Source organism: Synchiropus splendidus, chromosome 1, assembly GCF_027744825.2.
Source record: "Synchiropus splendidus isolate RoL2022-P1 chromosome 1, RoL_Sspl_1.0, whole genome shotgun sequence".
Classification (NCBI taxonomy): domain Eukaryota; kingdom Metazoa; phylum Chordata; class Actinopteri; order Syngnathiformes; family Callionymidae; genus Synchiropus; species Synchiropus splendidus.
Window position 1 is genome coordinate 52,277,720 of NC_071334.1, and position 14,331 is coordinate 52,292,050.

The following is a 14,331-nucleotide window of genomic DNA, read 5'->3' on the forward strand; positions in this document are numbered from 1 at the left end:
ATAGTCAGGGGCAGCTAATTGGTTTGGCATTCAAAGCTAAGTGAAGTGGAGGCACAGCCATGCGTCAGAAGGATTTGAACAGAGGTGTTACTGGGCTAATTATACCAGGCTGAATTCCACTTAGCTACTTGGGTGATAGTTTATTGTGAATCATCGTGTCACAGCCCCCAAGTGGATATGAATTAAGTGACACCTGTGCTGTCACTTGCGTGATGCTCTGACTGGTAACACGTGTCGTAGGGCCTAAAACATTTTTAGTAGAAGCTACAGTGGAATAGACAGCAGTACATTAGCAATTATTTATGTCACCTTTTGGGTTTAGTATCTGCTGTATCTAGGTTCAACATGAATGAATTCATACTGCAGTGATTAAGAACACGCAAAGACACCAGACAAGCATGGCTGAAGCCGATGAAGTCATGATAAAAATTAGAATTTTAATGTTTAATACCAATACACTAATGCAAATTGTTGGAAAAAAATCTCGTTTTTAGCTTTTAATTATGACGGCAACGACTGGTGGACTTGGTCACCGATGGCTTAACATGTCGTCGTGTTCGTGTCAACAATCTAAGGGATTTGTCAAGCCCACCAAAGAAATTATAGATGTTTCATTTATACTAAGACCCTGTTACACGGCACAGAAAAACTGGCTTCTAGGGATGTCCCGATCCGATATTGACATCAGATATCAGTCCGATATCAGCTAAAAAAAAAACACCAAGCAAGCAGATCCATGAGGTGAGGGATGACTGCAGGAGAAGTGATGATGGCCACATGGCAATATTTTACCTTAAACTCGGACAAAGACTGAGTGCAAAATTTGTCATGCACAAGTTTCCCGTGGTGGCACAGAACCGGGAAAGTTTAATATGACTAACCTCACTGCACATTTAAAGCAGCATCGCAGACGCTAGCATGAGGATTTTCAGAAGACCGCTGAGGCGATTAAAAACAAAAAAACCTCTGACATGCTGCGTGACTGGAAGACAAAAACAAGGCCCATGTCGTTTTAAGAGACGTATTTTTTAGGGTCTTCTAATTTATTTTTTAATTTATTCAGTTGTAGAATGTTGTAGATATTATGTTGAAGGTTAAAATTTGAAGTAACTTATTGTTTTTTCTCATACCTACTGTTGCTGACTAGTGTTCTCAGTTTTAGTTACAGTACATCGCTTGACCAAGCCTTTTATATATATGATTAATGCTCATATAATATTGGGTTGATATCAGTGTTGGCCAATACTCAAGTCTGCAACATTTGTACAGCATTTCAACTGAGAAATTTGTATCGGGACATCCCTACTGACATCTTTTAAAAGTGGAAATGTTTTGAGCGTGCATAGACTCCGACTTCATGCAAACACTGCTGCAGACACTGCTGCCAGCTCTGATGAGTTCGCACATGTTGTTTAGGTTTTTTATTTCCTTTGAAAGTTCCACATTTTCACTCTCACTATTGCAGTGCACATTTGTCTGAGTGTGGTTCCAGCCAGTGTTCCCTCTAAGCTGTGTGCACCTCCACTCTGGAGAGTAGGTGTGGGTGTATGAGAGGACAGTACAGGGCTCCCAACACTATTTCATTCTAGTAATATTTGCATTTGTTCATTCTACACAGCTGTCTGGAAATTTTCATTCTGCTGTTTCCATGTGAGCTGCTTGTCAAACCCAGAAAGACCAGATGCTGTCCACGTTTTGATTTGTAAGAACCATGAATTCAGTGTTTTTCACTGCATTTAAAGGTCCACTGTGTAAGAATTTCTCCCATCTAGTGTTGCGACCACATACTACAATCAACTCTTTGCCGCTTCACAGTTAAAAGTACGTATAACATCAAACAATGTAGTCAGCTACATGCAAGTTTAGTCGAGCTATTAACCGCATTGTCCAGGTGGTGTAGTCCAACTAGCTTCCTCATTTACTCATGAGGCTCTTTGTTTCTCTTTTGAACTATTTAAATACTCCATATTGTGAAATTACATAATTGTCAGAAAACTGTTGACGATAATATTTATATATTGCCCACCTCTGGTGTCTATCCATGGAGCCATCAGAAAAACATCAGAAAAGCTTACAGTCTTTATTGGATCACAGCAATCTTCATGTTCATCAACCACACTTTTTTCACACTCAGAAGCCGCACACATCTGTGGACTTGCTGAGGCGAGTGTTGTAAAATGGCAGATTCCTTGCTCAGAGTGCTGTATGGCAGGCAAGCTGTCAGTCTTTCTGTGCCTGCTATATGTCATCTGTTGCCCTAAGTTAGATATGCATGTTTCAGAGGCCTTCAGGATCAATGTTGCATTTAGAAATATCAACCAGGCTTTGTGGGTAAACCCAGGCGCCATACAAGTGAGTAAATGCGGCTTCTCAGCTGAAACCACTGACACATTTGTCCTACATCGTATGTGTTTACAGTGCAAGAACAGTGATATCTGACTGTGTTAGCCTTTTTCATGTATGCTACAGTTGAAGTAGTGTTGAAGGCTTTCTCGAGAGAATTGAGTATTACACACTCACGTCTCATTCCTTGTCTTGCATGCGTGTGTCCCACATACTGAGAGTATGAGACTGCGCTAACCATTGGAAGTCCCTCATTTTACCCTAGGGCTATACATTATTTCATACTGAACTCGCTCACACACTCGGTATGTGAGAAAAGCGAACATTTTAATCGTGTGTGTGTGTGTGTGTGTCACACCCATCTCCCTGCGCTCCGGTAAACAAATATGATCACCAAGCTACGGCTGCAAAATGGTTGACAATCTGCGAATTTTGATCATATTCTGCGAAACTATCGGGACAACGGCCTTTTCATAGAAACCAGTGTGATGACACTACGAGTGGGGTGTTCTACAGGCACTAATGATTGAGAAAAACTGGCCGTCCATTTTCCTCCGAGCTAAAAGCCAGTGGTAATGTGAAGCAGCAGAACCTCAGAGGAATATGTTGAGCTCTAGTGTAGTTGATCCTCCAATGGCAACGTCTGATAATATCACTTACTAAATAAGGCAGCCACCCAGTGCCAGGGAGGGAGAATGTGCCATGATTGTCTGAGCATCTTCTGCACACTCTCAATCCATGAGTGTGTGTCGGCAACACACGGCACATTGTATCCAAAGGTTTTACACTGAAACATCTTTCCTTCATGAAGATCTGGAAGTTTGGTTGGTTTGACTTCACATACCTGCTAAATGGATTAGTGTATACATGTTGGATGATGGAAGTTGTTACATTCCAGATTGCGGCGTTGTGTTCCAATTAACAGGAAGCACAGTCTGATAGCTCCACCTGTTTCACAGTGTGATCTCGCATGCACGCAGGCACACACACACACACACACACACACACACACACACACACACACACACACACACACACACACACACACACACACACACGCATATACATGCACGAACCCACACGTGGAAATCGTGCTCAAAATATCTCACATACCGATAACTCAGGTCTATTTTGGTTTCTTTGCTCCCACTCTGCTCACAGCTCTATCTAAAAAAGATGCAGTGTGTTTGTGTACCGGCACTGGACAGTAAAACGTGACAGAAGAAAGACTCCGCCTGGGTTTGGGGCGGATTCTTCTGGAGAAAGTGTAGAGAATTCTAATAACGGTGTTATTAGTCCCCTGTGGCTGTTGTGTCATTACGGCAATGATTGTCCTGTCTGACAATGTTCGTATCAATTTCAGCTACAAATGCTGTTAGCACAGATGTTTCAGCACATTCTGTTATTCTTTTTTTTAACCACATTTTGCTTTCAGGCTGATTATAAATGAATTACATTTTGGTGCATTTTACTGCCAATATCTCCACTGTTTTTTACCCACACTACTTTTAATAAGGCATTCGTTTTTTTCTTTGACTTCAGTCTGACATGGTATCCTCTTATTTCATTTTCAGAACCCAGTTATACCTTGACCCTGCAGCCCATTCTGAATCCAACAATAACTGCGGAACCTACTGAGCTGGCCTGTCACGTCACTAACATTACACACCTCTCTGTTGGAAGTCGCCTTGGTGTATCATGGCAGCACACGACTCCTCCTGGTAAGTTTCATTCTTGTCAACATTTGGATAAATACCAAGCCCCAGAGCTGACATGGTAAAAATAAAAATGAAATACAAAATACGAAATACAAATGTGTGTGCATGAAGGAGGTGCTAACCACCGACCACCACAAGTAGCCCCATTTAACCATGTCCATATGTTTGGTACTTTGACAATTTACAAGTTACCCTGTATGTAACCCATTAGATCGAAGAAACGAATCAGATTATATTATGGAGCAATTTGAAGCAGCCACAGTAACAGAACGAATGGGGAAGGTGCTGTTTGGGGCCCTGACCACCATCAATTGGTTGAAGTCCGTGTACGATGGCCACTGTTCAAAGGACTGGAGCCAAGCTGTCAGACTAGTCCGCTATCACAGTCCAGCTGACTACAGCAAAAAAAATTGGATGTGCGTTAGACAGAGCATTACACTAGCAGTGACACTACAGAGAAGACATTTCCAGAGGTCCGCACCTTGGAATAAATTAATACAGTGAAACCTTTTTACATTCTTTCTGCGAATAAAAACGGCATCACTTGTGTTATTAATGTAAATACAAAATTTTGTGTTGGGAACTTTGACCTCTAGTTACTCTAGTGAATAAAGCTCTAGTGGCTTAATTTTTATTTTTACCATGTCAAGTGTGGGGCACTAACTTTTAATTTGTTACTGATGGACTACCCCTCCATTAGGTACTGGCGGCGGTCCGCAGTCCTCACATCCCATTGCATCGCTGGATGGTCTTGGCAACCTAGTTCCTGGTCCAATGTACTCGGATCGTCTGGCTAGTGGGATGATGTCACTCAGCAGAGTTCAGCCTAATACATTCAAGCTCAGATTCCTGCGGACACAGGTAACACAGCTCCATCCATGCTTCTGTGTTGCCTTCAGAGATTTGTACATCTGGAGCACGGGTCGGCTTCCTTTACTATCAAAAGAGCTGCTTTGTTCCCTTTGAGCCAAAGCAAAAGTCTGGAGCCACAAAGCAAAACCGAGCATAAAAACTATAGACCTGGTACATCAATTGATTACAACAGACAGAAGTACATGTCCAGGCCAACTTTAAAATGTATTAAATATTGAAGTACATTAGGAATCCTGTGTCCCTCCTTTATTCATGTAAAACTAAAAAAGAACTTGCCTCATTTAATATTTAGACACCATAGTTGCAAGAATCCCCTTGAGCAGCAAAAGAACTGTGCAACAAAGTAGCATAAAAATAATAATCATATCAAAGTTTCATGAATCACCTTTTACTCTGTAACATCAACACCACACGATCAATGATGGGATGGTAACCCAGCTGACAACAACAGCAACGCCATGAACAGAGAAAAGAGACTCAGAGGCTCAGTTATGAATGTGTGATGATGTTTTCCTGGCCAAATGAAATAGCCCCTACCTTCCTACATTTTGCAAACAGCACTCTGATGCTGCTGGTGTTGCCCGCTGCGGGCTGCAAACTCAGCAAACTGCTCCTCTGTACCGGGACATGTCCTAGCACTTCTTGCTTGTGACTTAAATAAATTAATAAATAAACAAATACCACTCAGGTCCAACCAAGCCTAAACTGCCAGTGTGTGTGTATGTGTCCACTGTGGCTCGCACACCTACCCATGCAAGCCACCTTCTTCGCAGGGGATAGAGGGACAAAAGCTGCATCAGTTCATTGTGAAGAGCCAATGAAGCCTTTTCAGTCGCGACCAGCCGATCACTAGTCAATGCTGAAGGAGTCGCAACTAGGTGAAAGAGCCCCATGGTGCTCTGAAGGCGCGGTTTGTCGACCCCTGATCTCGACGCATGTTGAATCATGAATCATGTATGTTGGCAGCATTAAAGGAATTTGTCTCTGGCTGATGGTGACATGTTAAGAATTTACTAAACAATAGAAATAAAACATATATAAAAGAAATAGAAACACAGTTCTGCTTGTGCAAACAGGTCAATCAGATCAGTGCAGTGTAGTGTGAAGGTGACAGATTTGTGATGAGATTTGAGTATATAGAAAATGTTCTGATCAAATGTTTAGACCTTTGAGTTGAGTTCATAAAAATTGTGGCAAATACAAATGTTGCCTTCTGTTAGAAAACACATTTTAATGTGAGTTTTTTCACTCTGCCCCTTTTGTGCTGGGTCTGTGTGGTGATATTGTGGATGTTTTTATGCGCAGGAGATCGACATGGGCCAGTATGTCTGCACTGTTTCTGCGTGGAGTGTTGACAGCCAAGGTGACATAGTGAAGACAGCAGAGCTGCAGAGCCAGCCACTCAATGTTCGCTGGGATGCCAAACGTATGCAAAGTTTCTTTATCATCTGACTTGTCACATATTTCCTCGTTGGTAATAATCGTTATGAACTAGTAATTTATTTACTTGAATGAAGACTTATTTTATTAAAAATGAATACATCACATCCAACTTCTGGATGTGAGGTAACGCTCAGACACAAGCTTGTCCACGCACAAGTGGACACGTTTGTCGCTGGTGTTCTGTGCCGTTCTCGTATATTTTACATTATATTATAATATCGGTTCGCCTCCCCACTATTCTTGCTATCTCAAAAATGATTGACGTGCACGAACTAAAGAACAGAGTCGCACTTTTTATCACTGGTCTGGCGTGAGCCCTGACCCCTAACTTGTCAACCGTGGAAACAGTTGCTAACGTGATGGTAATAACGTCTCCTAAAGCCAGATCTTTTTGTGAAACTAATAAAAACACCCTGCGTGAATGCAGCTGAAAAAAAATCTACACATTTGCCGTCACAAGTTACAAAACACAGCTGATATCAGGCTTGTAATTTGTTTAGCACAGACTGCTGCATCAGGTTACACACATAGACACACGACTTCCTGACTGTATGTACATGGCTAAAGCTGGTGCTGCCGCACATCAGTTCGCTCATAGTCCAGCTACAGGCTACATACTCCTGCTGTTAACCACATTACCCAGATTGTGGTGTCTGACTGAAAAAAGGTCTGAAACAATATTTGAATCAAAGGTCTATTGGAAATCTTACCAGAATTGTGTGATGGTTCGTGACATTGTTTTTAAACCAGTATTTTGGTTCCAACTGATCATGTTGTCTTTTGTATTCGCTCTGCTCCAGGTCCATCTCTAAATGTTATGGCCAAACGGGTCCGTGAAGTGTCAGTAGGCGGAGCTACCTTTGAGATGAGCTGCGTCGTAGCCACAGAAAACCTGGTTGAGCCTGGCTACTCGGTGCTGATTCAATCGCAGGAGAACATGGGGAGCCCTGTGAGGACGATCATGACACTTAGTCCTGACAATGTTCTGCAGCACGGGGGTGCCACCGACCCCAACAGGAGGTTTGTTGAAGCACAAATGCTGTACCAAACTGTAGTGTAGTTACGATTGATTTACATGTGTCTCAAACTGTTTCTTCTCTTAGAGACAGTTTAGTTCTGACAAAGTCTGGTGCCGTAGAATTCCGTTTCCGTCTGTCTGGGGTGCAGCTGTCTGATCGAGGTTACTACTGGTGTGACATCACTGCGTGGACCAAACAGCAGCCAGGACAGATGTGGACCAAAGCCACCAGTGCCGAGTCCAACAAAGTCAGGATTGACTTTCAGGAAAACGGTTAGTTTGTTCATGTCTTTTTGAGTTAGCTGATTCATTCAAGTAGAAGAAAAAGAACATTGCTGCCAGACACCAGCTGAGAAAGCTGAGTTGGAGCTCTTTGGGGACATAAATGCGTGCGCTTTTATTCCTGCAGTTTTTGTAGTGTTTTTTGTAGTCTCTTTCAAGCTTGCACATCTCGCAGCCGTTGAACATCTCATTATCATATGCAATTAAATTTGAACCAGTCACATTAAAACACTCTGTTTCCGTCCATACATCTTCATGATTATGTCGATCAGGTCCTATGGGTGCAATTACAAAAATAAATAAATTCAAACTGTTTGTGAAAGCAGAAAGGGGAGGGTTTCCAATGATGCATGATAAGAAAGCACATGGATTTTAAGGGCTGCATCAAATAGCAGACAAAGTGAGAAAGTTTTTGTTGATGTGGTTTTTTTTCATTGTAGTTTAGCTTTAATTCATCATCTCAGTTCTATGATCCATGTCATTTTGGAGTTCTTAGCATGTTATGAAGAAAAAACAAACTGACATTAATGTTTATTTACTAACAGATATTGAAAGTGCAACTTGCCCAGCACCTGTTTAGCAGTTCCACTGCCATAAAATTTTTAAAATAAATTAATCTAATTTTTTTTTTTTTAACTTGCTCTTATGTTTCCACCTGTCATGCTGCTGGAAATGGGAATTTCTCTTCAGAGATCAATAAAGTATCTATCTATCTATCTATCTAAAATCAACACGTGCGAAGAACACATGCAACCAAATACAGTACTGAAAACATGCTCCGATCTGAGTAATGTTACATATTTTCATTGTTGTCCATTTCATCTTCAGATGTACCAATCAAATGCGTATGCACATTGAAGTATGTAACATAACCGTGAATTATCAAATGGCAGATCTTGCATTAAAAACTGCTGCAATGTTACGCCGGGACATCTTTTGACTTCTGTTGAAGCTGTTCTTCATTTACGTCTGTTCTTGAAGACTGGAGTCCAGATCATGTTTGAGAACATCCTCTCTCCTCCCACACGGTGTAAATGTTAATCACACTAATGAGGAACAAACACACACACACCTAAGTCCTTGGACGCCCACCACCGTTATTGCCCTACTTTAACTGTCTTTGATCACTGATGCGAGGAGGAACCAGGGCACTGTAAGCCAGCAAAATGGAAGTGACATCCAAGAGGGGGTGTAGAAGATGGTGGCAGGGACTGACAAGTAAAGATGGGGAGAAAAGTGGAATGAAAAGGAGATGGTGGAGAGGACAGTTGCTTGAAAACAGGAGCGCATGGGGAAATGAGACTGAGTTGATAATGAAACAAGGAGTCACACAGTGAGACAGGAGGAAGACTGATAATAATGAGGCAGCAACTCGAGAGAGTCAGAAAATTCGCCAGCATCAAAATGACAAAGTGCCTCGCGGGAATACAGAAAAGCATCAGATAAGACCGGCGAGGAAAATAAACGGCAGCAATTTAATCCCCTTTTTTGTTTTACAGTCATCAGCAAATCCTGCCGAGTGCCTAATTTGAATAAGGTTTGAGCTTCTCTTACATAAGCTTCAAATTAAGGAGACAGAGGAGTTGGATATAGAATTTGCTTTGGAGTTTACGGAAATTAGCCCTAGCATTGTCACCCCTCTTGGCCCCTGTTATTGCCTTAAAAGGTCCATGTTTTTGGTTGTTATTTGGGTCTTGGGTTTGGGTCTTTTGAGTTTCTGCTACCGCATAGGAAGCTGGTACAATGATATCATGTATTTGAGCATACTACAGTGAAAGTGGATTAGGTAGCAAGACTCTTGCTTTGACTCTCTATGTGTGTGTGCCTGTTTATGTGTGGTGTTCAATCTCGCTCCCTGTCTCTTCTTTTTATCTCGATGTGGTCATCTCTATTTAGGAGGGCGAAGTTGGTAATCAGATTTATTGAAAGGTAACCTTCAACTGATCACATCTGAGGAGTGGTAAGGCAGAAGTATGTCTAACAAGAGTGTTTAGAGTACTTTGGATGACATGAACAAGCAGGCAAGCAGCTCAATGATGGTGAGCTTGGCAAGAAACGTCAATTCATTAATTGGTTGCCTCTTTTCAGGCGATACAAGTCACTGAGGATTCTTGTTTCTGCCATAATGCCAAACCTGAAAAATTCTTCATGTGATACCCCGCAGTGGGACGTGTTCAAAGTGAAGCCCTTTTCAGCTCCTTACAGCTCCTTTTTTTCCCATCTTTTTCCACACTCTTGTGATGTGTTAGTCTTCGACAGTGTGTGTACCTTTCTCCATCTTTTCAGTTGACCCTTCACACACAAACACCCACCACCAATGCCTAACGGTTCTGAACAGGATTGTGTGCTTGCCTCAGGGGTGGAAACGCCCCCTGTATTGCTTGCTCGTGGGTTCACTCCAGCTGGACCTGAGATGTTACTGATATGATGTGATATTTCTGTCCATTTGAGATCTTACTCGAAAGCTAATTGAATATGCCCAGTCTCCATAGCACTTTAAGCGCTAAATAATTCATCATTAGTGTGGATCTGTGGTCTTTATCATGGAGTGGCTGAATGAGAATTCTATTTTCATTCAACTGGATCAAAGCCAGTTTTAGAAATGTTTCTTGATTAAATCCTCTCTGAAATCTGGGATCCAATTAAAAATAGCCGCTTTTACCAAATCATTTTCTGTGCTCTATATCTGCCGCTTTTAAGTCGCACAGTAAGAGGTGTGACTTAAAATGAATAAAAAGGTTGCTGGGCTGTATGAAAGACATTATCTTGGCTGTTAATGTTATGGAAACCATTTGATGCCTGTTACCGACCTCAGATAGATGAGCCCAAGTATCAGCGATGGATGAGCATAGAGCCGGTTGTTCTTCAAGCGCTTGGATTCAGAATAGGAACATCCAGCAAACTATATTCGACACCTTCTACTGCCCACAGTATCCGCGTGGTTTGTTTGTGATGTTAGCTGATTGATCATTTAAAATGACAGATTTAAATTCTGCACATTTTTGTGGCTTGTTTGGATCCACCAGTCTGCTGAATCAGTTTGAGATCAGTTTTTGTAGTTTCAGAAAACCATTAATGTAGCATTTATTCTTTTTATTTCCTGATGCTTCATCCTACAACTGAGTCAGATTGGTCTGGATCCTATCCTAGCTACAGAGGCTGAGAGGTGGGGCAGTACCATTCACTGCTTGCCTGTCCATCATCTGGCGACCTTAGACATACGTCAACGTCTCATACAGACACTCACTGCTTCAAATTCATAGGAAAGTAAGAGATAAGCAGTGCCCAGAGGACACCCAAGTAGGGGATTGTACAAACTTCCAGGTTCACGCCACCCTTGAGAAATCAGCACTGTGGTCATATGCGAAAGATTTATGTAATGTGACTGAGTTAAATCTGTTTTGTGAACCGGTTAACATCGCAAATTAAAAACAACGATTGTAGAAATACATTCACATGAAGGTAAATACTGTATTATGGAATAATGGCATTCTGTTCGATGTAGGTTTGTATTAGCTGCATCTAAAAGTAAGATTATTATCGATAGTGAACTGCTGTCACATGCTTATAAAGCTAACAATGCAGCTTGTTGTGAACCACACTCACTTATCATTAGCAGGTGTCATGAAACAGTATTGCAGGGTTGTCGTAATTGTCAGTCGCTAGATCCTGCTTTTGTTTTAGACATGATGTGAGGATTCATTGCATTAGTTCAAGTCCAATCATTTCGCAGCAGATGGTGCCATCTGGTGGTCTCTAAAAACATTGACCCTGTGTCATGAAACCTCATGGACCCTTCAATAGTTATAATGAAGGCCATCAAATATCCTCACACACTTGTATTTCTTATATTCTTGTGGGGGACATTGTGGGGTTTCTCATTGCCATCACCAGTTCCCTGGCCTTTCAACCTAAACCTAACCATTTAAAACACATGGCTCTCCTTAACCAGGACTCTCAACAAAACACCTAAATATAATGTACACACACACACACACACACACACACACAATGTTAATGTTAACGGGTACAAGTTCACACACAGTTGCATACAAACACTGATTTAAAAAGTAGAGAAAGTATTAAGGGGCATAAGTTATAAAAACTGTCCTTCACTCTTGTCCTTTTCATTCTCTGCATCATAAAAGTAGAAATATTGACAAAGAAGCCATCAAATAACTTGTAAGAATGCATCAGAGGACAGACATAAACATTCATTAATTCCTTGATGTCCTCTGTGGACCTTCAGTAACTATTTTATTATGGTAAAGTTTGTGTTCTGTGTGAATTGGAAATGTGAATTTGAGCAGTTAGGTGCTTAAGCAGAAGGCATCAGCATGGAAAAAGCAAAATATTTCCCCCAATCGTATTTTCAATTAAATTCTAAATGATTCTTAGTTGCACGGAATAAGAGAATCCTTCACTCTTCATGGTGGACCACTTCCCAAACAGCAAGAAATCACCCTGTTGTTGATTGTTTTACATGTGTATTTGATAAGGTGATTGGGTTTCTGGCACCTCCTGAATCCTCAGAGATGACCTTCATCACTGTGTCTGTTAAGGCGAAAACTTTTACTCACGTCTTCAGGAAATGTTGCTAATGCGATAAGAAACAGATGACGACATTATGGTGGAGTTCTGAATTACCATTTGGATCTACAAAAAATCTTTTGAGGATTGGTTTGGCAATGGAATTGAATGACAACAAGTTATAGGTGGAACTGAGGTCTGTGCTCGCTGAACGCCTTATTTGTGCTTGTTTTAACGCTGGGTTGTTCTTTTGTGTTGCAGGCCCATCCTTCTCCATTAGCATCCAATCAGACGACAACACTGTTTATCCCTGGCAGACTGCTAAGATAAAATGTTCCCTTAGTGTGTCTGGATCCTCTCCAAAAACCGGTATGACTCACACACACCTATTGTAGACACTCCCATGCAGACACACACTTCAACTTTCTGGTTGATGAAAGAGAAACGATGAGAGAAAACTCAGAAGCAGGTCAAGAGAAAGAGGAAGACAGTGAAGGAAAGAAAATGAATATTTTGAAGTAAGATTTTAAAGAAAGTGCTTTGATGGAATCGGTCCCAAAGGAAGGAATTGTTTGGATTTAATGGGTGAAGAAATGTTGTTAGACTGGATGTGAATCCAAGACTTGCCACTGTGGTACACAAGTCTCCTCACCAAGGTACTGGGGCTTAGCTTCCAGTTGTCATTGAAACACAACATCCATTGACAAATCTGCGGACTTCAACTCACCAGTACTGGCGTTCATTCTTTTTCACTGGCTCTTGTCTCCTGCACCGTGATCATGTACTTTGATTCACTTAAAGGCTCCTCAACAATGTTGTCATTCTCCTGAGAGCAGGTGAACTGATTTTCTTGATGTGAAACATATAGAGTGTTGGGATTAGGTGACCTCATGACTTTTCATATTACACATTCATACCAAGGTTACGTGCATTATGATCCACCTGAACATCTCAACGTTGAGGCCTTGTTACTAAGTTTTGTATTTGGTGCTGGGGGTGAGACCATATCATGGTTCCATATTTTGTTTGTGGATACATTTTGAAACTGTTTTACTCTGTGGCTCGCGCACACAAGCATTGCTGTCAAGAAAAGTGTAGACATCTCTGATTTTGGAGGAGCTGGACCAGTCAGCCATTATATGTGCAGAATGAAAAGCAGGTTCCTCGATCTTCTCTGGTGTTCTACACTGCAGTTTTCTGCCCACGAGCACCTCTTTTTCTCTCCTCTTACACTGCTCTCATATACCAGCTCATCACTCCATAGTGTTTAAGTTAAATTGATGCTTAGCGCCTCTCTCTCTGCCCATCTGTCACCAAGCCACTCTTTCCCTCCCTACCGTCTCCTTTTTTTCCAGCATGTGTTTACTGTGTTAAGATCCTGGTAGTTCTGTTAGTCAGTAAATCCATTATATTTGGTACATTGGTGTTGAAGACTCGGCATTGGCATGTTGGCATTGCTATCATTTCCGGCGGAGACAAGAACTGTCAGGAAAAGGCAGGGCAAAGTATGGCTCAAAGCTTGATATTGGGCTGTCACTCTAGGAAAAGGATTTAGTTCAAATTTTATCCTAAATGTGTCATTCTGAACTATATATCTGAAAGTCACTAATGCACACCATAGCCATCAAACCAAACCAAATATTCACTGACTTCTCTAACAACATCCTGATCATGATCCTGAATTTGGAATCCCTTTATTAAATACTATATTTATTTTCTTAAATTCATTCCAATCCTTCATCAAATTGTAGCATGATTTTTCTAGGCCACATAGTGTGCCAATGTTCGACTGGGGAAAATCTGCAGTCACTTAAAATATTTAATTGCGTAATAGATATATAGTAATTGGATCACATCAAATGTGAATGTGCTTGTCAACGTGCAAATGTGGATGCCTATTCGCAGCTAGTTGAAGTGGTGATTTGCTTTCTTAACATGGCATGCTGCATTCATGTTGTTCATGAGCATCGCTTTAGCTACGCAATGACTAATGCATTAAGTCTACTGACTGGAACATGAACGTGAAGCTTGCGTCCAAAAAATCGCTAGTCCCAGCTGGAGGGGAGAAAGTTGAACAACATTGAACAAGGGATCCGATTACTGATGACATTTTTGGTTTCAGAC

General features: G+C 41.4%; 1 protein-coding gene across 1 annotated transcript in view; it reads left to right on the top strand.

Moving 5' to 3' along the window:
* The window catches only part of ptgfrnb (prostaglandin F2 receptor inhibitor b), a 55,786-nt gene that overhangs the window by 24,002 nt on the left and 17,453 nt on the right, over positions 1–14,331 (top strand). Inside the window, exons 6-11 of the mRNA XM_053876136.1 lie at positions 3,918–4,064; positions 4,762–4,922; positions 6,240–6,360; positions 7,178–7,397; positions 7,481–7,668; positions 12,469–12,576. Of these exons, the coding sequence (XP_053732111.1) occupies positions 3,918–4,064; positions 4,762–4,922; positions 6,240–6,360; positions 7,178–7,397; positions 7,481–7,668; positions 12,469–12,576 (945 nt within the window). The remainder of the gene's footprint in view (positions 1–3,917; positions 4,065–4,761; positions 4,923–6,239; positions 6,361–7,177; positions 7,398–7,480; positions 7,669–12,468; positions 12,577–14,331) is intronic.